This window comes from Octopus sinensis, linkage group LG1 (assembly GCF_006345805.1).
Source record: "Octopus sinensis linkage group LG1, ASM634580v1, whole genome shotgun sequence".
Lineage (NCBI taxonomy): Eukaryota > Metazoa > Mollusca > Cephalopoda > Octopoda > Octopodidae > Octopus > Octopus sinensis.
The window spans coordinates 30,940,277-30,965,903 of NC_042997.1; the positions used below are offsets into that span (position 1 = coordinate 30,940,277).

The window sequence follows — 25,627 nt, forward strand, 5'->3', positions numbered from 1 at the left end:
TCTAGCAGGTTGAGCAACTATCAATTGGGCCATAAAATATGTGTGGTTAAGAAGCTCAGAAGCTTACTTTGCAGCCATGCAGTTCTGGGTTCAGTCCCACTGCATGGCACCTTTGGCAAGTGTCTTCTGTTATAGCCCTGGGCTGACCAATGCCTTGTTAGTGAATTTGGTAGATGGAAACTGTGTGGAAGCATATCATGTATGTGTGTGTGTCGTTGTTTTTGTTTATACCCTCATAACTTAGCAGTTTGGCAAAAGGGATCTATAGATTACTGAAAAATAAGTACTGGAAATAATTTTTTCAACTAAACCCCTCAAAGTGGTGCCCCAGCATGGCCACAGTCCAATGACTGAAACACGTAAAAGGTAAAAGGCAAAACATATAAATCCTTAAAATCCTTTAAAATGTTTCAGCCCGAAGGCTGCGGCCATGCTGGGGCACCACCGCTGAACTTTTAAATTATTTATATGTGACTTTTAAATTATTTAAAATAAGATTATCTGCTTTGCTTAATCCTTAGTAAGATTTACTGTATCAATTGATGTTCCCCATTCAGTTTGTATGTACAGGTCAGAGGTGATATTAAATTACGAGCTCAAAGGTCTTGAGTTTAAATACACTGAAAGTGTCTTGTTTGTTTATATTTTGATTACTGTTGGCTAGTCCTAGATCAGTTCTAACCAAGCAGACCTATGGTATGCAGACAACTGGTTGAATGCTAAACTGAACCACACAATCCAGTATCCCAGTTATCCTGTCTCAAGTTGACAGAATTTGTGTATTGGATAGACTGCTATCCAATTAGTTTTGAATCGTTTTGCTAGGAGTTCAAATCTTATCTAGGTCAACTTTACCTTTTTGTCCCTTTCAAGGTTCATCATCATTGTTTTAACATCCACTTTTCCAATGCTTGTACGGGTTGGATGGAATATGTTGGGGTAAGTTTTCTACAGCTGAATGCTCTTCCTGTTACCAGCCTGTACTTGTTTCCTGTTTCCTTCCATGATCATCCAGTATTTTCTATTTGTCAGATACAAGCTGCTTGTTAAATAGGTGCAGCAATGGCTGTTTGATTAAGAAGTTCACTCTGCAGCCATCTGGCTTAAGATTGAGTCCTGTTCAGGGTCAGACTAAGACCCCTAGAAGCCCTAAGCTCTTTAAAGATTTTGGTATCCCCATATATAAGTAATTTAGGGTGTCATCTAAGATGCACTTGTGCTGGTGCTATGTAAACACACCCATACAGGTGGAATTTAAAAAGCATCCAGCATACTCTGTAAAATGGTTAGCATCAGGAAGAGCCTCCAGTTGTAGAAACCATGTCACAACAGACCATTTGGAGTCTGGACAGCTTCCTGGTTGGGTAGCGCCTGTCAAGCTGTCCAACCCATACCAGCATGGAAAATGGACATTAAACTATTAGGTTGTCCCAAAAGTTCGTAAACACTTGCGAAAATTGAATTTTTACTCGCCAAGTACTAACAAAAACAACAAAAATTATTCCTCAAAATAAAGACCATTATTTTCCAAGAGTTTCTACCAACTTTTGGGACAACTTTATATTATGGGGATAATGATGACGAAACAATAATAAACCATAAAATATATTTCTGTTTTTCAAAATGAAACAAAGTTAACAGTGAGATGGAAAATAATGTTTATTTTTGTACACCTCCACTTTATTTATACTTGAAAAGTTTTCTCTTTTTCTTTTCTCTTTTTGATTGCAAAGACTTTGATCAGATCCTCATTGTGACACCATGAACATTCGAGATTATATTTCTGATCATATAAACTACTTTGAATTTTAGTTTAGCAAGTTTAAAGTGATTTCTTTGGTGTCGTAAGCCATTTACCATTTCTGTGATGTTCCCCACACTTCCTTTGATGACCTAACCTAAATATATGCTTATTTTACTTAATGGTTAATCCAGTGCTGGTCCTACTGCATGTTACATGGGTCAGGTCTTCTTCTATAGCCTCAGGCTGGCCAATCGTTTGTGAATGGATTTGACTGGCAGAAACTGGACGTAGCTTGTCATATATAATCGTTGCAAAGACCTGTTGAAGCAAGTGAAATTGAAATCAAATTTGATGACTGGCATCCATGCTAGTGGAGTGCTAAGAGCACCACCCGAGCATGATCGTTGCCAGAGCAGCTAACTGGCTTCTGTGCCATATATAGGACCTTCCAGCAGCCACCCTCTTGACCCAGAGCAACACTACCTCTTTCAAGTACTTGATGTAGGCCTCTGTGTGGAGTCTGAAGCCATGTGGAAAGATGAATGAAGGCATAACATTGCCATCACTAGTGATCACTCCAAACACCATGATGTTGACTGGATGTTTGATTTTTATCACTCTTGGTACATGTTTTGGGGACACGGCAAGCCAACAGTTGTTCTGTGTGTTCACCATCTGATCCTGGCAGAAACTTCTCTTGTCTGAGAAAAACCCAAAGCATATTCAGTTGGAGGGGATGCTTGAGCTTGTCCAAAAGCTTTGTAGCGTGGTCTTTCCTCTTGTCCTTGATGGCTTGGGATAAAAGTTGGCCCTTTCTCATCTTGTATGAGAAATACTGAATGTCTTCATGCATTACCTGCCTGATAAGAAACTCAGACGCTCCCATGTCCCTGGCGGTAGACCTGAGGAATTATTGTCAATCATGGCCTGGACATCACCAACAAATTCAGGAGCTCTTTTCTTATCAGAATGACCAAAGTGTATTTTCCGAGCTGCTGTACCTTTGTAATCACCATTAGACTCGTCCAACTCTTTCCAAATCCTCTGCACTGTCCTCGGATTGACACTCAAATACTCTGAAATGTTTGTATTGGAACTTCTGGCATGAATGCCAAGCAGTACAACATGTCATTTCCAAATTTCTGGCAAAGTGAATTGCATCATGGTGCTGTTTCTCCCACAGATGGTGCCCAACTGACCCTACTATACTGAGCAGTTGACAAAATCAAAAACAAACAATGCAAATACGTGAAATTAAAAATATAAAATGGCAACAATTTACCCATCGTACCCTATATAAATGTGTATGATGTGTGTTTTTGTTCCTCTTTCATGACTGGCATTGCTTTGTTTATGTGTCTGTAATTTAGTTGTACAACAAAAATAGACTGATAGAATAAGAACTAGATTTAGAAAAAAGTACTGGTGTTGATTTGCTTCACTAAATCCTTCAAGATGGTGCCTCCACAAATATATTTTATCCAACACTGCTTTGCTTTGTGTAACTATTTAATTTTAACTTGAACAACAAGCTTTACACACATCAGAAAATGTTTCATATGCTGTTCTGATATAATAAGAAAAATGAATTTGTTCTTATCAGGCTGTGAATAATAGATTTGGTGTTTATAGGTAACGATGTGAAAGACTGCAAGAATGCAGAAACGCATGTGTCCTACAACCCAGTGCTACCATTCACAGACTAATGTGTTTTCAGACATGTCTTCTAGGAGGAGAATTTTTTGCCATGACTGTTTCCACAGTGGAAGATCTCTCTACATTTAAGTGTCCTCAAGTGTGTTAAATACGACTTTATCCAAGTATATTTTATTCACTGTTGTTTTGTGTGACTTTATGTCTGTAGTGAGGAAAGGACAACATTAACTGAATGGTTAATATTATTTTGAGGGTTTTTCTAAATATACTCTTTTACTTGTTTCAGTCATTTGACTGCGGCCATGCTGGAGCACCGCCTTTAGTCGAGCAAATCGACCCCAGGATTTATTCTTTGTAAGCCCAGTACTTATTCTATCGGTCTCTTTTGCCGAACCGCTAAGTGATGGGGACGTAAACACACCAGCATCGGTTGTCAAGCAATGCTAGGGGTACAAACACAGACACACAAACACATACACATACATACATATACATATATATATACATATATACGACAGGCTTCTTTCAGTTTCCGTCTACCAAATCCACTCACAAGGCATTGGTCAGCCCGGGGCTATAGCAGAAGACACTTTGCCCAAGATGCCACGCAGTGGGACTGAACCCGGAACCATGTGGTTGGTTAGCAAGCTACTTACCACACAGCCACTCATGCACCCTATGTGGAGTTTATATTCATAAATTCCAAACGTTTTAGTTTTATTAGACCTTTTCAGTAAAGTCTTGTCTTTTCCTCACATGTTGATCTAGATGTAGCTATAGATTATTGTACATGAGTGAAAGTAGAAAATTTTCATAGTTAAAAAAACTAGGGGACGAACAAAGACACACACACACTAGCATACACATGTATTTCTTTATTGCCCACAGTGGGCTAAATACAGAGGGGACAAACAAGGACAGACAATGGAATTAAGTTGATTACATCGACCCCAGTGCATAACTGGTACTTATTTAATAGACTCCAAAAGGATGAAAGGCAAAGTTGACCTTGGCAGAATTTGAACTCAGAACATAACGGCTGACGAAATGCCACTAGGCATTTCACCTGGTGTGCTAACGATTCTGCCAGCTCGCTGCTCTAAATATGGTGGTTGTCTACTCCTTATACAGAGTCTGGTCACCTCTTGTACCAACAGCTTAGATCCATCATGGCATCTGATGTGGCTTTTTAAACCAGAAAATGTATTGAAAAGACACCCACATAGATTCATATCTGATTTGGACCACCAAGAACTGCAGTTATGCCTTTGCTGCATTTTAAACATTAACTGGGACTTTTTTTTACTCCAGATAAAGATGTCTTTGTGTCTGCAGGCATCACTTTGATTAAATCAATGATTCTGAAAAACCAAAAGAGATGGCGTAGCCATATTGTTTGAATGGTAGATGAATGCACACCCAAACAGCTGTTTTATGGGGAGCTTGCAGAGGGGGAATGCAATCGGTGTAAATCTAAAAAGAGGTTTAAGGACAGCATAAGGAATGCCATGAAGTTATTTGGAATGGATCCGAAGGTCATAGAAACCCTTGCTTTGGATTGAGTTGGATGGTGAAGAAAAGTGTGGAGTGGAGTGAAAGCATTTGAGGAGACCAGGATAACACATACAAGACATGAGAACAGCTGTATAACCCTTTCGTTACTGTATTTCTTTTGAGATGCTCTGCGTTTCTTTCAATTACTTTAAATATAACAGAGAATTTAGTAAAATAATGTAGTTATCTTTCAGCTAGTGTTAGGAACATAAATTGTGACTAAGGTTTGGTGGAAGATTTTAATTCAAAACTTATGAAAACAAGACATTTGTACTCAGAGCCAGAGCCGGTTTCAGCTGGGTTAGTAATGAAAGGGATAAAGAAGTGCTGATCTGAAATTGTGGAGAGAACATGTTGAAGGGGAAGGCCCAGGAAGATGTGGGATGAAGTGGTGAGAAAGGTTCTTCAGATGCTGGGCCTCACTGAGGAAATGACAAGGGACTAGGACTAGTGGCAATTTGCTGTAGTTGAGCTGAGACATCAAGTTAAGTAAAATTACAGACATCCGTACATAGAGACATGTCCTTTATGGCTATGTCCCCACCCACTCTCCCACCTGAGAGGCTTTTGTCTTGCAGGTGCTGGTACCATGTAAAATGCATTCATGCTGGTGCTATGTAGGTGCACCCATGCCAGTGGCATGTAAAAAGTACCCAACACACTCTGTAAAGTAGTTGGTGTTAGGAAGGGCATCCAGTTGTTGAAAATATGTCAAAACAGACAATTGGAGCCAGGACAGCTCTTTGGCTGGTCAGCTCCTGTCAAACCATCCAACCCATACCAGCATGGAAAATGTGGTGTATGCGGGAGATTTGAAATAAGGACTCCTACCTTCTCTTCGTCGACGGAGACCTCTCCAGTAGTAATGCACCCTTCCTTCCACACGGCCCGACCCGAACGCTAGAAATAGCAGCTACTTTTCCCCTACCTTAACAAAGCGCTCACACGTCCAACTCAGTTGGCTACCTCGATCGGAAAGGCCCAATGCTCCCCTGCTTCCGCTCGCGTCACTCCTGCCTCTTCCTTTTCCGGTCAGCTCCCCAGCTGCTGACGTCATCCCACAGAAAACAAATGTTAAACAATGATGATGGTGATGGTAAGCCCAACTAAAATTCTTCAAGGTGGTGCCTCAGAATGGTTGCAGTCTAATAACAGAAACAAGTAAAAGATATAGAAGGGAATATAGAAGGAGGCCTTTTGGGATTATGTTTGACAGCTATGAAGGGAAATCGGTTTAACTAGTTCCTGGAACACAGTTACGAGTTGTTTGTGTTTGGATTACTTTTGGGATTACAAGACATCACAAAGTAGTTTGACGCATCGTTCATCTTTGTGCTTAGTTGCTGTTGTTTAATTTCAGGTGAACCCTAAATAAGCAGGCTCTATGATCAAAGCGTCCCAGCTAAGAGCATCTTGTCTTTTTTTTCCAAGCATAGCTATAGAAACCATGCCAAAGCAGACCTCACTGGTGCTGGGTCCACGTAAAAAGCACCCAGTCCACTCTGTAAAGTGGCTGGCATTAGGAAGGACATCCAGTTGGAAAAACCATGCCAAAACAAACAGTGGAGCTTACCAGCTCCTGTCAAACTGTCCAACCCATGTTAGCATGAAAGACAGACCTTACATGATGATGATGATGATGTTGATGAGTGAATAGGATTTCATTATCCATTCTAACATTTTATTTTTATCACAGAAAGATAAGTGAGATCTGGCTGCTATTTCTAACAGGTTGAGCAACCTCATACAGCATTGATTTTTTTTATTAATGGCTTTAGTTGTGAATTGCCTGCTTTAGAAACACTATCTGTTAAAAAAAAAAAAACTTCAATGGAGATATGGAAAATCCAACAAGTCTTATACCACTGCATTGGCATTTGTTTGACTTGGTTTTATTTTGTCAGCGAAAATATTTTGCTATGGGTGAGTGCAACCACGTCATAAATCCTGATAGAAATAGATTGATGACTAAGATTAGTCACATACGGAAACATGTATTTTATTGAATGCCTTGTGCGTATGAGTGATTAATATGAATGTTTCAAGGAAGAAATTTAAAGTAATAGTCAAATTACTTTTATACTCAAATGGTGGAGAGTATAAAAATAGTTGGGGTTTTTTTCACCATTAGACTATAAAAATAGTTGGGTTTTTCTGTTTTCATGTGTACAGAGCATGGCTGTGTGGTAACAAGTTTGCTTCTCAGCCACATGGTTTTGGGTTCAGTCCTATTGCGTGGCACCTCAGGCAGGTGTCTTCATCTATAACCCTTGGCTGACCAAAGTCTCATAAGTGGATTTGGTAGACAGAAACTGAAAAAAAAGCCTGTTATGTATTCTTTTGTTTGTATATTACTCTTTTACTTGTTTCAGTCATTTGACTATGGCCATACTGGAGCACCACTTTTAGTCGAGTAAATCGACCCCAGGACTTATTCTTTGTAAGCCTAGTACTTATTCTATCAGTCTCTTTTGCCAAACCGCTAAGTTACGGGGACGTAAACACACCAGTATCGGTTGTCAAGCGATGTTGGAGGGACAAACACAGACACACAAACATACACATACACACACACATATATATATATACACATATATGATGGGCCTCTTTCAGTTTCTGTCTACCAAATCCACTCACAAGGCTTTGGTTGGCCCGAGGCTATAGTAGAAGACACTTGCCCAAGGTGCCACGCAGTGGGACTGAACCCGGAACCATGTGGTAGGTAAGCAAGCTACTTACCACACAGCCACTCCTGTGCCTGTATTGTTTATTTTGTTTGTATATTTACATTTATGTTCACTCACTATTCCAAACAGCTTTTTAGTTAGTTAGTTAAGTTAGTTAATTTTTTGGCTCAAAAAGCAAAAAGCAAGGCCATGTAGGGAGACATGGAGTTATGTACAGGGTGGTGTTCAGGCCACTTGTGGTCAAGGGAGACATGAACCGAGCGGTCGTCGGCATCTTCACCATCTCGTCCGGCAGCTAATTCCACGGATCCGCAACCCGGATGGAGAAAGCCCCTCTCCTCCCTTTTTGCTGTTGATGTCACCAAAAATGATTTGTATTATTGTTAAAAGCATGAAGTTGTAATAACTTTTTGGATGATAACTGACGAGGAAAGAGCACATCCATTTCTTGTGTATGAGGAGTGGTTGTGTGGTAAGAAGCCTGGTTCTGGGTTCGTTCCCACTGCATGGCACCTTGGGCAAGTGTCTTCTATTATAACCTTGGGCTGACCAAAGCCTTATGAGTGGATTTGGTTGATGGAAACTGAAAGAAGCCTGTCGTATATATATATGTATGTATATGTGTGTGTGTGTATTTATTTGTGTCTGTATTTGTCCCCTTTGTCCCCTTTGTAATCTGAATGCTGAAGGGTGAAAGAGCTGAAGCAAATGTTGCAAAGTAGTTTTTCTTTTCTACTCTAGGCACAAGGCCTGACATTTTGGGGGAGGGGACCAGTCGATTAGATCGATCCCAGTACGCAACTGGTACTTAATTTATCGACCCCAAAATGATGAAAGGCAAAGTCAACCTCGGCGGAATTTGAACTCAGAACGCAAAAGACAGACGAAATAGCAAAGTAGTTTCTCTGACAATCTAATGATTCTGCCTATCTACTGCTTCTGTGCCAATCCACCAATGACAGACCAAAGAACCAAAAAGGTCAATGGTTATTGAATCACTACCAAGTTAACTGTATTGGTATTTCCTTTTTTAATTCTTATATTTCGGTATGGTCATTTTTTTCTTGCCAAATAAACACATACACTATATATTAATTCTTCACCTGTTTATTTTTGTTCTTACTAGCTGGCCCTGTGCCGTCAGAAATGACGGCTAATTGTAGTATTTTATATATAAATATGGATGGTAAATCAAATTAATACACTTGTCAATGTTATCTAGTGGTTGTCTTTTGAGATGTGACATCGATCATCGTCTGTTATTGAAAGAACACTGGTTCACACATACAAACATTCACATACTTCCCTTGTACATGCACACATATACAAGCATATACTCACACAGAGTTGAAACGCTGTTTGATTTTTCTTCTCAGTGTTAAACGTTCACCATCCCACTTCCATTGCATACTCACATTCACATACTTCCCTTTTACATACACATATACTCAAAGTTGAAACACTCTCACTACCAATTTGCCATCACCCCTTCCTCTTTCATTCTACTATAATAATACAAGAGTATTATTATAGTAGATTTTTATCTTACATCTATTGTCTGGAAATCTTTTGTCACATCTGTGACCTCTTCAGTATCTCTTCCATCCCACATGTATCCTCCTGTTTTGTTTAATCCTGTTTGTCTTTCTATTTTTAATTCCATTAGTCCATATGTAAGGCATTGAAATAGGTGACCCATTAGTACATTGGACAACATATCTTGCAGTATTGAATCTGGACTCTATGTTTTGAGTTCAAATTATACAGAGATCAAATTATACAGAGATAGGCGCAGGAGTGGCTGTGTGGTAAGTAGCTTGTTTACCAACCACATGGTTCCGGGTTCAGTCCCACTGCGTGGCATCTTGGGCAAGTGTCTTCTGCTATAGCCTCGGGCCGACCAATGCCTTGTGAGTGGATTTGGTAAACGAAAACTGAAAGAAGCTTGTCGTATATATATATATATATATATATGTATGTGTGTGTGTTTGTGTCTGTGTTTGTCCCCCTAGCATTGCTTGACAACCGATGCTAGTGTGTTTATGTCCCCATTACTTAGCGGTTCGGCAAAAGAGACCGATAGAATAAGTACTGGGCTTGCAAAAGAATAAGTCCCGGGGTCGAGTTGCTCGACTAAAGGCGGTGCTCCAGCATGGCCCGCAGTCAAATGACTGAAACAAGTAAAAGAGTAAAGAGAGATCAGCTTTTCCTTTCAGAACTTAATCAGCTCTGACGGTATTAGGTTTCACACAATCTTCTTCTCTGTCTGTCTGTCTGTCTCTGTCTGTGTCTCTCTCTCTTGCATTGTCACCTGGTTTATATACACACAACACTGTACGTCACACCTGTGCCTCTACAACAGCATCCATCAGGGGTTGAGGACCCCAGGGAAGTGTGTAACTGGTAACAATTACATAGATGATAGTGATGGAGACACTATGTACTCACTTGACATGCTAGAAATAGCGACCGAGTTGCCCTCATGCCATTCCATACCATCTTCAAATATGGAGGCATTCTACCCATACAATGCCTGGAATGCTCTCCTCTCCAAAAGAGAAATGGTCTTTGATCCTTGGTTTGTTCTATTAGAACTGATCCTGGGGCTAAACTATAATAGCAACAATTTAATCTTTTTTCACAAAAGTGTTGACCTTTCTTGCCTGAAGAGGTCAGTAATCATAAGTTGATGGCACAGACTACATTACACACACACACACACAAACACACTATACTACACACATACATGACACAGATACCTTATATGTACACATGATATGCAGACACACTACATGCTCACATACATATACGATATACAAACTGACAGAGACGGGACAGAATGTAAAGCAGCCGATAAGAGTTACTTGTTTAAGAAGGTTCAAATATTTTTATGGTGCATTTCAGGAGAATAAAAACTTTCATTGAATTAGCATTTTATTCAACCACTCACTCTCTCTCTCTCTCTCTCCCTCTCTTTCTCTCTCTCTCCCTCTTCTCTCTCTCTCCCTCTCTCTCTCTCTTTCTCTCCCTCTTTCTCTCTCTCTCTCCCTCTTTCTCTCTCTCTCCCTCTTTCTTTCTCTCTCTCTCTCTCTCCCTCTTTCTCTCCTCTCCCTCTTTCTTTCTCTCTCTCTCTCCCTCTTTCTCTCTCTCTCTCCCTCTTTCTCTCTCTCCCTCTTTCTCTCTCTCCCTCTCTCTCTCTCTCCCTCTTTCTCTCTCTCCCTCTTTCTTTCTCTCTCTCCCTCTTTCTTTCTCTCTCTCCCTCTTTCTCTCTCTCTCCCTCTTTCTTTCTCTCTCTCCCTCTTTCTTTCTCTCTCTCCCTCTTTCTTTCTCTCTCCCCGCTTTCCTTTCTCTCCTCTCCCTTTCCTATCTCTCTCTCCCTCTTTCTTTCTCTCTCTCTCTCCCTTTCCTTCTCTCTCTCTCTCTCTCTCTCACACACACACACACACACATGTATATATACATACATATGTTGTTTATGTCATTTATTTTTTTAGAGACTTTAAGAGAATGTGAAATCATTTGTTTTTAGGTGCAGAACTTGAAGTAGGCTAAACTATAAATAATATAAATTCCTTCTTTATTTACTGACACTCTGTCTGTTGGTTATGATGATACATGTTCCAGTTAATTTGACTACTGGAATCGTTTGCTTGTGAAATGAATGTGCAAATGGTTGAGCACTCCACAGATGCACATACCCTAAACAGTGTGGTCCTTCGAAATATAGGTGTAACTTATTTTTGCCAGCTGAGTGGACTGGAGCAGTGGGTAATAAAGTGTCTTGCTCAAAGACACAATACATTGCCAGGAATTGAACTCATGACGTTATGATCATAAGCTGAATACCTAATCACTAAGCCACATGCTTTCACATATAAATCCCTATATAAGTAAATAGCACACCAAAAATTTTTTAACGTAATATTTACATGCTATTAGTTGTAGCTTGATATACTTTGAGTTCTACAGCTAGAAATTATATATATATAAATTTTTATATATAAAGCTGAAGTTGTGTGTGTGTGTGGCAAGTTTGGTAGCCTTTAACTAACACTATCTCCTCTGAGACCCTGCGGTGCAAGTCAACCAAATTTGAGAGTATGATAGAAGAAGGTTTGCTCTTCATTCTGTAGAAGAAAAAATTCAAATCGGACCATGTTAAGACCAAAAATTATTTACATAACAAAGGTGCTTTTTTTTCTATGAAAATCCCTATTTTTTATGATTTTTTGACTGCTGTGTTGCCGTTTTTCGGTGTATTTCAACCAGAAAAATGTTCACTTAAAGAGAATAACAAGCTACTTAATGCAAAATTTTTACTTTTCAAAAATTCCAATTCTGAAGGGTTGAAAAGAAAACAAACCCGAGCAATGCCGGGCGATACTGCTAGTATATATATATATATATATATGCTTTTATATAAGGTTATTTGAGTTAGAGGTCAAAATAACTGTCTGAGAGATAGAAGTACTCATTACACTACCAGTATATTACCTGTATTTCACCATGGATGTACATATGCAAACATATTATACTCATAAGTTATAGGTAAAGACAAGGATAAACATGGGTCTACCAAGCATCGAAATTTTAATAAAACAGGAAAATGGATAAGTACTGATTAACAACAATGGACTTACAACAATTATTATTTATTAATTCAATGCAAATAGACTGCATTCCATCTAACAGCTGTTTCTGCTTCCAGTGTTATATGGTATTGCCATTGATACTCAAAATATGTAAACTATTAATCATATTTGGTAATAAAACCGATCTGAAACAAGGAGCTTCATCATATTTGCATATGCTTGTATAGTCACCTAGTCACCTGCCACTCTAACAGACACACTAGTCAAATTAACAACATCCTCACCAGATAAAGGGAAAGATGGCTGCTTATAAAAAGATTCGAGTGAGGTTGTTGCCAGTACCACCTGACTGGCCCCCGTGCTGGTGGCACATAAAAGCATCCACTACACTCTTGGAGTGGTTGGCATTATGAAGGGCATCCAGCTGTAGAAACTCTGCCAGATTAGACTGGAGCCTGGTGCAGCCATCTGGTTCGGTAGCCCTCAGTCAAATTGTCCAACCCATGCTAGCATGGAAAGCGGATGTTAAACGATGGGGATGATGATGATATATATATATATATATATATGTATGTATACATATTTATGTCTGAAGCTACAAAAGTTACTTAAGCACCTAAAGTTTTGTGTTATTACATATATCAAACTAGAATCTAGTTTCTGGTTTGATAAGTGTTGATGCACAAAACTCTAGGCCTTCTTGTAACTAATGTAGCTTCACAAATAATAAATAAACAACTTTTCATCCTCTGACATTAGTGCCCCTCCTCAAATCTTCCTGCCCCCTCACATAATCCTTGTCTTGCGAGTTACTTGATGACCCTGACAGCGCTGGTGCCACGTTAAAAGCATGCAGTCCACACTATAATGCGGTTGGTATTTGGAAGAACATTGAGCTGTAAAAATCATGCCACATAAAAAGTACCAAGTTCACTGTGTAGAGTGGTTGGTGTTAGGAAGGGCATCCAACAGTAAAAACCCTGCCAAAACAGACACTATAGCATAGGGTAGTTTTTCTACCTGGCCAGCTCCTGTGAACCACCCTACCTATGCATGCATAGAAGATGGACGTTAAACGACAATAGTGATGATAATGGTAATGTACTCTATTTCACATACTGAGTTCTAATTCTTTAATTTGTATTGTGCAAACTTGGTATATGTTTGTGTGTGCATGCATATATATCATCATCATTATTTAACGTCCGCTTTCCATGCTAGCATGGGTTGGACGATTTGACTGAGGACTGGCGAACCAGATGGCTGCGCCAGGTTCCAATCTGATCTGGCACTGTTTCTACAGCTGGATTCCCTTCCTAATGCCAACCGCTCCGAGAGTGTAATGGGTGCTTTTTATGTACCACCGACACGAGGGCCAGTCTGGCGGTACTGACAATGGCCATGCTCAAAAATGGTGTTTTTTTTACGTGCCACCTGCACAGGAATCAGTCCAGCGGCACTGGCAATGAGCTTGCTTGAATGTTTTTTCATGTGCCTCAGGCACAAGCACCAGTAAGGCGACGCTGGTAACGATCACTGTTCATATATATATATATATATATATATATATTTATATTATATTGAGGGTACTACTATTCGTAGATACCATACGCTAAGAGGGACCAATACGCATTGGTCCCTCTTAGCGTATGGTATCTACGAATAGTAGTACCCTCTATATAATATAAATAAATATTTTCAAAGTGGAAAAATTTATGGATTTTTTTCTCTTACGAGGTTTTTCATGCTAACTACTGATAATTTCTTTTAAAGATTTTATCCTCAATTGTTATATATATATATATTATATATATATATATATATATATATATATAAATCCTTAAAAATTATATAAATTAATATTCTTGTTGTGACTGTATTTTTTTTTCTGTTTTGTTTTACAGGGTTAAGTGTCAAAAGAAGGGAAAATGATTCATTACAGTTGCATCTGTAGGGGAGAGACGATTCTGTGCTCGCAGCTCAAAACGACGTCAATGCAAAACTTTGAAAATGTTGTTGCCGACATGCTGCCTAATATCCCAACACACCAAAACAAGTCAATGACATACACATCAGATAAGTAAGTAGCAACAAATATAGATATATACAAGTGAGTCTTGTTTGTGTATGTGTATGTATTTATGTGCGCATGTGTGTGTGTTAGGAAGGGCATCCAGCCATAGAAACCATGCTAAAACAGACATGGAGCCTGAACAGCCCTTCAGCTGATCAGCTCCTGTCAAACCGTCAAGCCCATGTCAGCATGGAAAATGGACATTATTTACATTCGACGGATATTTGTCCTCATCTTGTTTGTTGTTAACAGCAAACAAGATGAGGACAAATATCCGTTGAATGTAAATAATGTACATAATTCCTTGTCTCTTAAATATAGCACTGTATTATGGAAAATGGACATTAAATGATGATGATGATGATCATCATGATCATGATCATCATCATCGTTTAACGCCCGTTTTCCATGCTTAGCATGGGTTGGACGGTTCGACTGGGGTCTGGGAAGCCAGGAGGCTGCACCAGGCTCTAGTCTGATCTGGCAGTGTTTCTACAGCTGGATGCCCTTCCTAACGCCAACCACTTCATGAGTGTAGTGGGTGCTTTTTACGTGCCACCGGCACAGAGGCCAGAGGATGCTGGCAAACGGCCACGATCGGTTGGAGCTTTTATGTGTCACCGACACGGACGCCACTCAGGCGGTGCTGGCATCTGCCACGTTCGGACGGTGCTTTTTTACGTGATATATCTATCTATTTCTAGCAATGCTGGTGCTGACTTGCATGCTTAGTCACTTTTAGTGGTAATTGTATTTGTGCCTTTTGGTTTTAAATTGCATTTAGCCACTTTAATAATTTTATACACATACACATAGGCACAGGAGTGGCTGTGTGGTAAGTAGCTTGCTAACCAACCACATGGTTCCAGGTTCAGTCCCACTGCGTGGCATCTTGGGCAAGTGTCTTCTGCTATAGCCCCAGGCCGACCAATGCCTTGTTAGTGGATTTGGTAGACGGAAACTGAAAGAAGCCTGTCGTATATATGTATATATATATATATGTGTGTGCGTGTGTTTGTGTGTCTGTGTTGGTCTCCCTAGCATTGCTTGACAACCGATGCTGGTGTGTTTGCGTCCCCGTCACTTAGCGGTTTGGCAAAAGAGACCGATAGAATAAGTACTGGGCTTACAAAGAATAAGTCCCGGGGTCGATTTGCTCGACTAAAGGCGGTGCTCCAGCATGGCCGCAGTCAAATGACTGAAACAAGTAAAAGAGTATACACACACTCACACATGCACTATAAAAGCGTGTGAATAGAACTTCCAATCAATTAATGTCTTGTAATTCCCTCCTAATCTATTTGTTTAATTCTCCTGCTATTTGTCCAGATCCCCTCCTGGCTGTTTTGTCTAATTACTCAACCACTAATAGTGTGGTTGTCATTCTGCAGTTATTGAGACAGTTACATACCAACCAGTTATTAAAGCTCTGTTGACATAAAGTTGTTGTTTAGCTGCAGGTCAAAAACTTAACAAGCAGACCTATAATCAAAGTCATTTCAGTCATGCCGCTCCAGCTTTAATTTTTGTGGTACAGTGTTTTCCACCATATAAGTAAAACTTTTCACAGCAAAATTTAGAGTCAAAAAAGTTAGATTGAATTATATAAACAAGATGACTTTGGAAGACGAAAACTTCCATGTGAGATACAACAGGATTTGGAAAGATAGCCATGATGTTTGAGTGCTTAGGCATGGCTGTGTGGTACAAAGCTTGCTTCCCAACCACATGGTTCTGAGTTCAATCCCACTGCATGACACCTTGGGCAAGTGTCTTCTACTATAGTCTCAGGTTAACCAAAGCCTTGTGAGTGGATTTGGTAGGCAGAAACTGAAAGAAGGCGGCGAGCTGGTAGAAACGTTAGCACGCCGGACGAGATGCTTAGCAGTACTTCGTCTGTCTTTACGTTCTGAGTTCAAATTCCGCCGAGGTCGACTTTGCCTTTCATCCTTTTGGGGTCGATAAATTAAGTACCAGTTACACACTGGGGTCGATGTAATCGACTTAATCCCTTTGTCTGTCCTTGTTTGTCCCCTATGTGTTTAGCCCCTTGTGGCAATAAAGAAATAAGAAACTGAAAGAAGCCCTTCATATATATATATATATATATGTATATCTATCTATCTATCTATATATATGTATGTGCATGTGTGTGGGGATGTCTTTGTGTCTGTGTTTGCCCCCCCCCCCGCCAACATCACTTGACAACTGGTGTTGGTATGTTTAAATCCCTGTAACTTAGTGATTTGGCAAAAGAAAGCAATAGAATAATTACCAAGCTTTAAGAAAAATAAAATATAAGTCCTAGGGTCGATTCATTTGACTAACAATTCTTCAAGGCAGTGCCCCAGCATGGTCACAGTCTAATGACTGAAACAAATAAAAGATAAAAGATACTAGGAAAATATGGTAATCTAGTAATCCATACAAAATATCCAAAAAGTGGCTCATACTGAAATTGAAATAATGTAAGAAAATTTTAAATTTTAGAGTAAAGATTATTTGCCAATATAACATGGCAGTTTCTGGTTTAGGACAAATGTTGCTGTAATTTAGCCCCAGGAGACATTGTCTCCAGCTGGCTATATGGCACAATCTGTTCCCTTATATTTTCGAATAAGGACACAGATCGTGTTGTATAGCCAGCTGGAGATGATGTCTCCTGGGGCTAAATTACAGCAACATTTGTCCTAAACCAGGACTGCCATGTTATGTTGGCAAATACTCTTTACTCTTGAGTACTGTTGCTGAATATCTCTCATTGAGAGATTTATAAATAGTAATTTTCTATTTTGATTTTTATATTTAACTTTTTTTGCATGCCACGTATTCATCTCATCAATGGTAGCAGGGATAGAAATATTGTTTTACAGCCAGATATTCTTCCTACTTTGATATTCTTCCTACTTTGATATTCTTCCTACAATAACTTTCTATTTTAAAGAATTTTGTGTTGTGATTTGAGAAAAAAGAATCATTTTTAGCATGTTGAACTACAGTAGAGAGACATTTTTTGGTTTAATTGGCTTAACCCCTTAGCATTTAAACTGGCCCTATCCAGCCAAAATATTCCACCTGTTTTATGTTCAATCTGGCTAGATCCAGCTTCTCACACTTACCCTACAATCACATTCTAAAAATATACTATCTCATCATTGAAACCTCGAAGCTACATGGTAATGCATGATTAAATCAAAGTAATGTGAACAAATAAGCATTGTATATGACAGACTAATCTGAATACTAAAGGGTTAGTTTGTGAACTGTGATTGTAACATGAGGAGGAACACAGCATAATATAATGTGTAGTGATGCCATTTTGGAAGTTTTCAGCGTGCATGCACAGAGTTGGATTTCTTCCAGGGGGCCGCCGGAAGTTCCCTCATGCGCATGTGCAGAGAACTAGCAACAGCGAGATTTCCTGCTGTATCGATCTCTCTCGAAGCAGACACCGAATTGAACAGATGTGTTATCAAAGCTCTACCAAGGAAGCCACCACATGGCGAAGCTACACTATGCTGGAACGAAACAGGATTTGGTTCACACCATTTAACCACAGTGACTAGCTCCCAATGGCTACCGGTTCACCCTGAAGGAAATATATGTATATATATTATTGCGAATCCAGAAAAATAAATATTTATATTTCTTTACTACCCACGAGGGGCTAAACACAGAGGGGACAAACAAGGACAGACAAAGGGATTTAGTCGATTAGATCGACCCCAGTGCGTAACTGGTACTTAATTTATCGACCCCGAAAGGATGAAAGGCAAAGTCGACCTCGGCAGAATTTGAACTCAGAACGTAACGGCAGACGAAATACGGCTATGCATCTTGCCCGGCGTGCTAACGTTTCTGCCAGCTCGCCGCCTTTATAAATATTATTTATGCTGTTGAAGACATTCGAAGTCTTGGTTTTCCTTCGACAAATAATTTAATGCAACAGAATGAGACCTACACCCCGCAAGTGTTCCAGACCTTTAATCCTTGTTACAAATGCATCTTTTGTAGGTTATTGCTTTATTACCTTTATTTAGCCACTGAATACCAAATGCATGCCACTATTGTGAATACTTAAAGGACACCCTCCTCTTTTCCACTTTAGTTTATGTCAATCCCTACATATAGGCGCAGGAGTGGCTGTGTGGTAAGTAGCTTGTTTACCAACCACATGGTTCCGGGTTCAGTCCCACTGCGTGGCACCTTGGGCAAGTGTCTTCTACTATAGCCTCGGGCTGACCAAAGCCTTGTGAGTGGATTTGGTAGACAGAAACTGAAAGAAGTCCGTCGTATATATGTATATATATATATGCGTGTTTGTGTGTCTGTGTTTGTCCCCCTAGCATTGCTTGACAACCGATGCTGGTGTGTTTATGTTCCCGTTACTTAGTGGTTTGGCAAAAGAGACTGATAGAATAAGTACTGGGCATACAAAAAAGAATAAGTTCCGGGGTCGATTTGCTCGATTAAAGGCGGTGCTCCAGCATGGCCGCAGTCAAATGACTGAAACAAGTAAAAGAGTAAAAAGAGAGATTACAAGTCTCCATTCTAGAACAAAACAGGATATCATCATTAACATTGTAAATATTGTTGTTATTGTTAGAAACTGGTATGACCGAATATTTTAGGAACTATAAAGATATGTCAATTTATTTATTTAACTTTATTTTATTTTCATTTCTTTTCCAGTTACTCATTCCACTGTAAAGTAGAAAATGGCATTTTGTTTCTGTGTGTTGCAGACCCAAATATGGGAAAGCAAGGACCTCATTCATTCCTTTTAGAAGTAAGATTTCAATATATTATACATGTCTGTGTTTACTTATTAGTCTGTTTTATTCCATATCTTAACATTAAGCAAATAAAACAAATACTCACCTTTGTTAGAAAACATCTCAAGACTTGCTTTAAAACAGTTTTGGTGTCTTATATGTAAAGTAAAAGAACCCCCTTTGGTCATGAATGACCATGGGATTGCACCAAGAAAGTTCCCTTCCGAGGCACTGTTTTATGGAAGACCAGCAATTGCCCATGCATACCAGCCTTCCCTCTTTACACCAGTAATGTCATCCAAGGGAAAGGCAAAGGCTGATAACAGCTTGGCACCAGTGACATCGCAACTCATTTCTGCAGCTGAATGAACTGGAGTGACGTGAAGTAAAGTGTCTTGCTCAAGAACACAGCTCACAGCCTGGTCTGGGAATTGAGTCACTACCTCTGTACCACTGAGCCATTATGAGATATTAAAATCTATTGATGAAATGATCTCAATGGTTCTCAGGCTGGTCATTAGCAACTTTTTGGGGGTATTATATACTCATAAAAAGCAATAAATATAAAGGGGACACTATATATATGAGTGGTGGGACGATTTAGATTCAACATGATTTTTCTTAGAAATACACTGCTCAAACCTGCACGTCTTCACAAATTATCTGTTAAGGTTGGAATATTGAATAAGATATTGCCTTATCTGTGAGCAAAAAACATGACTCATGATGTGCAAAAATTCAGTATAATTTCCTCTATAAATAAGGGACAGTAATCCTTGCAAAATGTCCAAAAAGAGGATCATACTGAAATTGGGATAATGTAAGAAAGTTTTAATTTTTACATTTAATTTTTTTTCGCATGCCATATATTCATTAGAAAGAACTGTGTATCACCATAGGAAAAGTGTCTTCTACAATAATATGAAGCTAATGTCTTGTGAGTAGACTTGACAGAAACTTTGCAGAAGGCCTGTGTGTGTGTGTGTGTGGTGTGTGTGTGTGTGTTTTCTTAAGGTTTGGGTATATTAGATAATTGCCTGGAAGTCTCATAACAATCGTTTCAGTAGTCGTCGACTCTGTTAGTTATGCGAACTGCGTTCTTTTTGTTATATTATGTTATATTATGAAGAGATTATATGAATCTATTCGACATTCAGCCAAGCTAAATCAATGTTTTATTGCAAACCATTTTCCAAAAAAAAAAAACCCCAAAAAACTTGAGTTTACAAAGTTACCTCCCTTGTCTTGAATTGCTTCCCTTGCTCCATTTCAAACTGATTGCAGAATTCAATCCAACATTGTTCTCTGTACGGGTTGAGAATACGCTTCTCATGTGTTATATCATATTAAATATTAGCAAATAACGGCAAGCAGCTTCCTTTGTTTAGCTGTAATGGTGTCTTGCAGTTTACTTAGGGCAGCTTTTTTCATGATTTCATTACTTGTGGTGTTCTCACACTGGGTGATGATCTTCAGGATTTTTCTAAAGCACCAGCGATGGAAAACATTCGCAATATTGCAAATCCTCTCCGTCTACATGTACGTTTTACTTGAATGCAATGCAGTCGAAATGGCAATAGATGCGTATAAATGAAGTTTAATCCCTTGGTAAACGAAAGAGCTATGACCGTATTAGTCATATAATCACAGGAAAATCGGCATCACTTTGTCAACTGTACTCTTGATATCAATTTCTGCTTTTCCATTTGTGGCAGTATTACTGCACGTGGTGTGTGTGTGTGTGTGTGTGTTAAACACGTACATACATACATACGTACACATATATGCACACACACATATATGCACACCACACACACACAGAAACACACACGTATGACATTAAAATGAAAATGGAGAATCATACATCTACAATTTTTTTATTATTATTACATTCATAATTTATATATATATATATATATATAAATATAAATTAGAAAAAAAACCTCCACCTTTTATCAATTCAATAATGAAAAATTTAAATTATACCATTCAGAAAAATTACATATTTTAGAAAGATTAAATATAAGATAAAATATATAACAATGATTAAGTAATGCGCAAAATGATAAATAAAACATATACATTTGGTATATAAAGTTTGGAAAAATATTCCCTCATCATCATCATCATTTACCGTCCGTTTTCCGCGCTAGCATGGGTTGGACAGTTCGACCGGGGTCTGGGAAGCCAGGGGCTGCACCAGGCTCCGGTCTGATCTGGCAGTGCTTCTACAGCTGGATGCCCTTCGTAACGCCAACCACACCGCGAGTGTAGTGGGTGCTTTTTACGTGCCATCGGCACAGGTGCCAGGGGAGTCTGGCATCGGCCACGATCGGTTGGTGCTTTTAACGTGCCACCGGCACGGAAGCCAGTCAAGGTGGCACTGGCATCGGCCACGTTTGGATGGTGCTTTTTATGTGCCACCGGCACAGAAGCCAGCGGCACAGGTGCCAGGGGAGTCTGGCATCGGCCACGATCGGTTCGTGCTTTTAACGTGCCACCGGCACGGAAGCCAGTCAAGGTGACACTGGCATCGGCCACGTTTGGATGGTGCTTTTTATGTGCCACCGGCACAGAAGCCAGTCGAGGCGGCGCTGGCATCGGCCACAATCGGATGGTGCTTTTTATGTGCCACCAGCACAGAAGCCAGTCGAGGCGGCGCTGGCATCGGCCACGTTCGGATGGTGCTTTTTATGTGCCACCGGCACAGGTATCACAACTACTATTTCCATTGATATTTATTTCGATGTTCATGTACTTGACTCAATAGGTCTCCCTCAATGTATATATATATATGTTTCTTGAACATCAATATTCTCTATTTGCTTCTTTTAAATAAATCAAATTTATTCTTTTCAATAGATCAAAAATACATTCCTGAATGGTCGCTTGGCAGCTCGGGCATCATCCGCCTTCAGTCATGAGTTTGATCGAGATTTTGGACAAGTACTTCAAAGAGAAATGGTATTTCCAATTATCATAAATTGTCTTTTTATTTTTTTATTATTTTTTTTTTAATCTTTTGTATGATGACAAAAGAGTGATGACAGGGCACTGCTGCAGTACTGAAAAAAGGGAAATAATATATTTAATTTGTTCTGTAGTTCATTTTATGCCCCTTTTTTCTGTGACAGCACTGTTTGGACGAATATATTGTTGAGGCGCTGTCTTACAGCTGGATGTCCTTCCTCTCCTTGTCACTAACCCTTTCTTGTTTTTTCAAGTAAGGGCTCTCTTATTTCATGTTTTCAAAGGTGGTAAGTGAGCAAATTGATTTGAAAACAGGAGAAATGATGATGACAATGCGAGCTTGTAGCTCATGATTTTAAATAATAATAATAAAAACATTGTGTACAGTGCTCAGGTGCACTACAACTCATCTAAAGTGTATATATAATAATTTCTACTCTAAGCACAAAGCCTGAAATTTTTTGGGAAGGGGACTAGTCAATTATATTGACCCCAGTGCCTGACTGGTACTTATTTTATTGGCCCTGAAAAGATGAGAGGCAAAGTCGGCTTTGGCAGAATTTGAACTCAGAACATGAAGAGCTAGTAGAAATTCCACTAAGCATTTTGCCCGACTTTTGCTGATAATATTGCAAGCTTGTTACCTTTATAATAATAATTGCTTCAAATTTAGATACAAAGCCATGAGGTTTTAGGCGGAGGTGTTAATTGATGACATTAACTCTAGTACTTGGCTTATTTTATTAACCTCGAAAGGATGAAAAGCAAAGCTGACCTTGGCATAATTTGAACTCTGAACATAGAGATGGATGAAATGCTGCTAAGCATTTTGCCAGCTTGCTGCTTTCTAATGATAATAATAATAATATCATCATCATCATTTAACATCCGTTTTCCATGCTAGCATGGGTTGAACGATTTTGACTGAGGGCTGGCAACCAGATGGCTGAACCAGGCTCCAGTCTTGATCTGGCAGAGTTTCTACAGCTGGATGCCTTTCCTAATGCCAACCACTCCGAGAGTGTAGTGGGTACTTTTTACGTGCCACCTGCTTGGGGGCCAGTCAGGCGGTACTGGCAATGACCGCGCTTGAATCTTTTTATACGTTCCACCGGCACAGGTGCCAGTGAAGCGACGTTGGTAACGATCATGCTCGAATGGTGCCCTTTTACGTGCCATGGGTACGGAAGCCAGTTGGCTGCTCTGGCAATGATCACGCTCGGATGGTGTTCTTGGCACCCTACTAGCACAGGCATAAGTGCCAGTAAGGTGACGCTGGTAACGATCCATACTCGAATAACCGCTCTGTCAATGATCACACTCGTATGGTGCTCTTTACACCTTGCTAGCATGGATGCCAGTGATCGAAATGATTTTGATTTAATAATAATAATAATAATAATGATGATGATAATGATAATCCTTTCTATTATAGGCACAAGGCCTGAAATTTGGGGTAGGGGGATAGTTGATTACATCGACCCCAGTACTCAACTGGTACTTCATTTATTGACCCTGATACGATGATAGGTCAAGTGAACTTTGGTGGAATTGGAACTCAGAACGTAGTGATGGGCGAAATACTACTATGAACTTCACCCAACGTGCTAACAATTCAGCCAGCTCGCTGCCTTAATCATAATAATAATAATAATGATAATAGTGGTTTCAAATTCTGGCACAAGGCCAGCAATTTGCGGGGAGGGAGTAAGTCGATTACATTTTATCAACCTTGAAAGGTTGAAAAGCAAAGTCAATCTTGGCAGAATTTGAACTCAGGACATAAAGATGAACAAAATGCTGTTAAGTATATTTCCTGGCATGCTAACAGTTCTGCCAGCTTACTGCCTTCTATTAATATTATCATCATTAATAATAATGATAATGATAATAACAACAACAACATCTTACATATACATATAGATATTCAATCGCAAACACATGCACGCGCACACAATACACAAATACACATGCACAAACAGAAATTTATAATTGCATATATGTTTATCATTTTCTAAAGGAAACCTTTTCAAAACCCGGTGCTGGAAGTGGTATCTCTCACCTCCAAAGTCAAGTAAATGAAGTGAAAGGTATTCTTACGCAGAACATTGAAAAAGTACTGGAACGTGGAGACAGACTGGACGACTTGATGGATAAAACATATGAATTAGAAGAGCAGGTTAGTTATGATTTTTCATCTTTAGTTTCTCTTATTTGTTCCTCACCCTCTTTCCCTCACTTATTGTTTTCTCCTCTTACACCTCCTCTTTCTTTCTTTACCTTTTCCCATTTTCATCCCTTTCTATCTTGTCAATGATATATTATAATAATAATAATAATTGTGTACAGTGCTCAGGTGCACTACAACTCATCTAAAGTGTATATATAATCAGGTGTAGTTTCGGCGGATTTCGGAAAGCATGAGGGCCTTAAAGGATGCAGTGTCATGGCAGTCAACAACTGACGCAGGCAGTTTATTCCATGCTTCAGCAACTCTGAGCGTGAAAAAATGTTTCCGAAAGTCATGGGAGCTGTGTTGTTTTCTGACTTTGTAGGCATGTCCACGTGTGTTGGACACATGGATATTAGTGTTTTCTCTGTAGCTGTTCAGGCTGGGTGCCAACTGTATCAATCTCACCAACCTGAGTGTGCTTGTAATAGTCATAGCCACTGTTCCACTCTGTAACAAATCTCTCTATATATAAAGCTGAAGTTGTCTGTGTATGGCAGGTTTGGTAGCCTTCAGCTAACACTATCTCCTCCGAGACCCTGCGGCACAAGTTGACCAAAATTGAGAGTATGATAGAAGAAGGCTTGCTCTTCTTTCTGTAGAAGAAAAAATTCAAATCGGACCATGTTAACACCAAAAATTATTTACATCAAGAAGGTGCTTTTTTTCTATGAAAATCCCTACTTTTTACGATTTTTTTTACTGCTGTGTCGCCATTTTTCGGTGTATTTCAACCAGAAAAATGTTTACGTAAAGAGAATGACAAGCTACATAATGCAAAATTTTTACTTTTCAAAAATTCCAATCCTAAAGGGTCAAAACAAACCCGAGCAACACCGGGCGATACTGCTAGTTTATTAAAAGAATAGTAACAATTTTGACAATATTTACAAGTTTAGTAAAATAATTTTGCCAATAGTAAACTGGTGCTTGGGACAAGCTAACATGGAATTTTGATGGAAAGTTCTAATGTAGATCAATTTAAAACAAGAATTTTGTATCATAAAACCAAGGATATGGTCTCAAGCAGGTTTATACTTGTTTTAGTCATTTGACTGCAGCCATGCTGGAGCACCACCTTGAAGGGTTTTGGACAAACAAAGCAACCCCAGGACTCATTTTTTAAAGCCTAAAGCCTAGTTCTTATTCTGTCAGACTCTTTTGCTGAATCACTAAGTTGTCAAGTGGTGATAGGGGTGGGGGACAAACACAGGTGCAAAGATATAAATACATTATTGTCATTTACCAATAAAAAAAAAAACCCAAAAAAGTTCCCAAAAAACAACTACATCATCATCGTTTAGCACTTGTTTTCCATGTTAGCACGAATTGAATAGTTTGAAAG

General features: G+C 39.3%; 1 protein-coding gene across 1 annotated transcript in view; it reads left to right on the top strand.

Annotated features, from left to right (window-relative positions):
* Nucleotides 1-25,627, top strand: part of LOC115214245 (vesicle-associated membrane protein 711) — a 43,105-nt gene that overhangs the window by 15,136 nt on the left and 2,342 nt on the right. Inside the window, exons 2-5 of the mRNA XM_029783373.2 lie at nt 14,138-14,313; nt 19,000-19,096; nt 21,945-22,046; nt 24,073-24,231. Coding sequence (XP_029639233.1) covers nt 14,162-14,313; nt 19,000-19,096; nt 21,945-22,046; nt 24,073-24,231 — 510 coding nt within the window. The 5' untranslated portion in view covers nt 14,138-14,161. The remainder of the gene's footprint in view (nt 1-14,137; nt 14,314-18,999; nt 19,097-21,944; nt 22,047-24,072; nt 24,232-25,627) is intronic.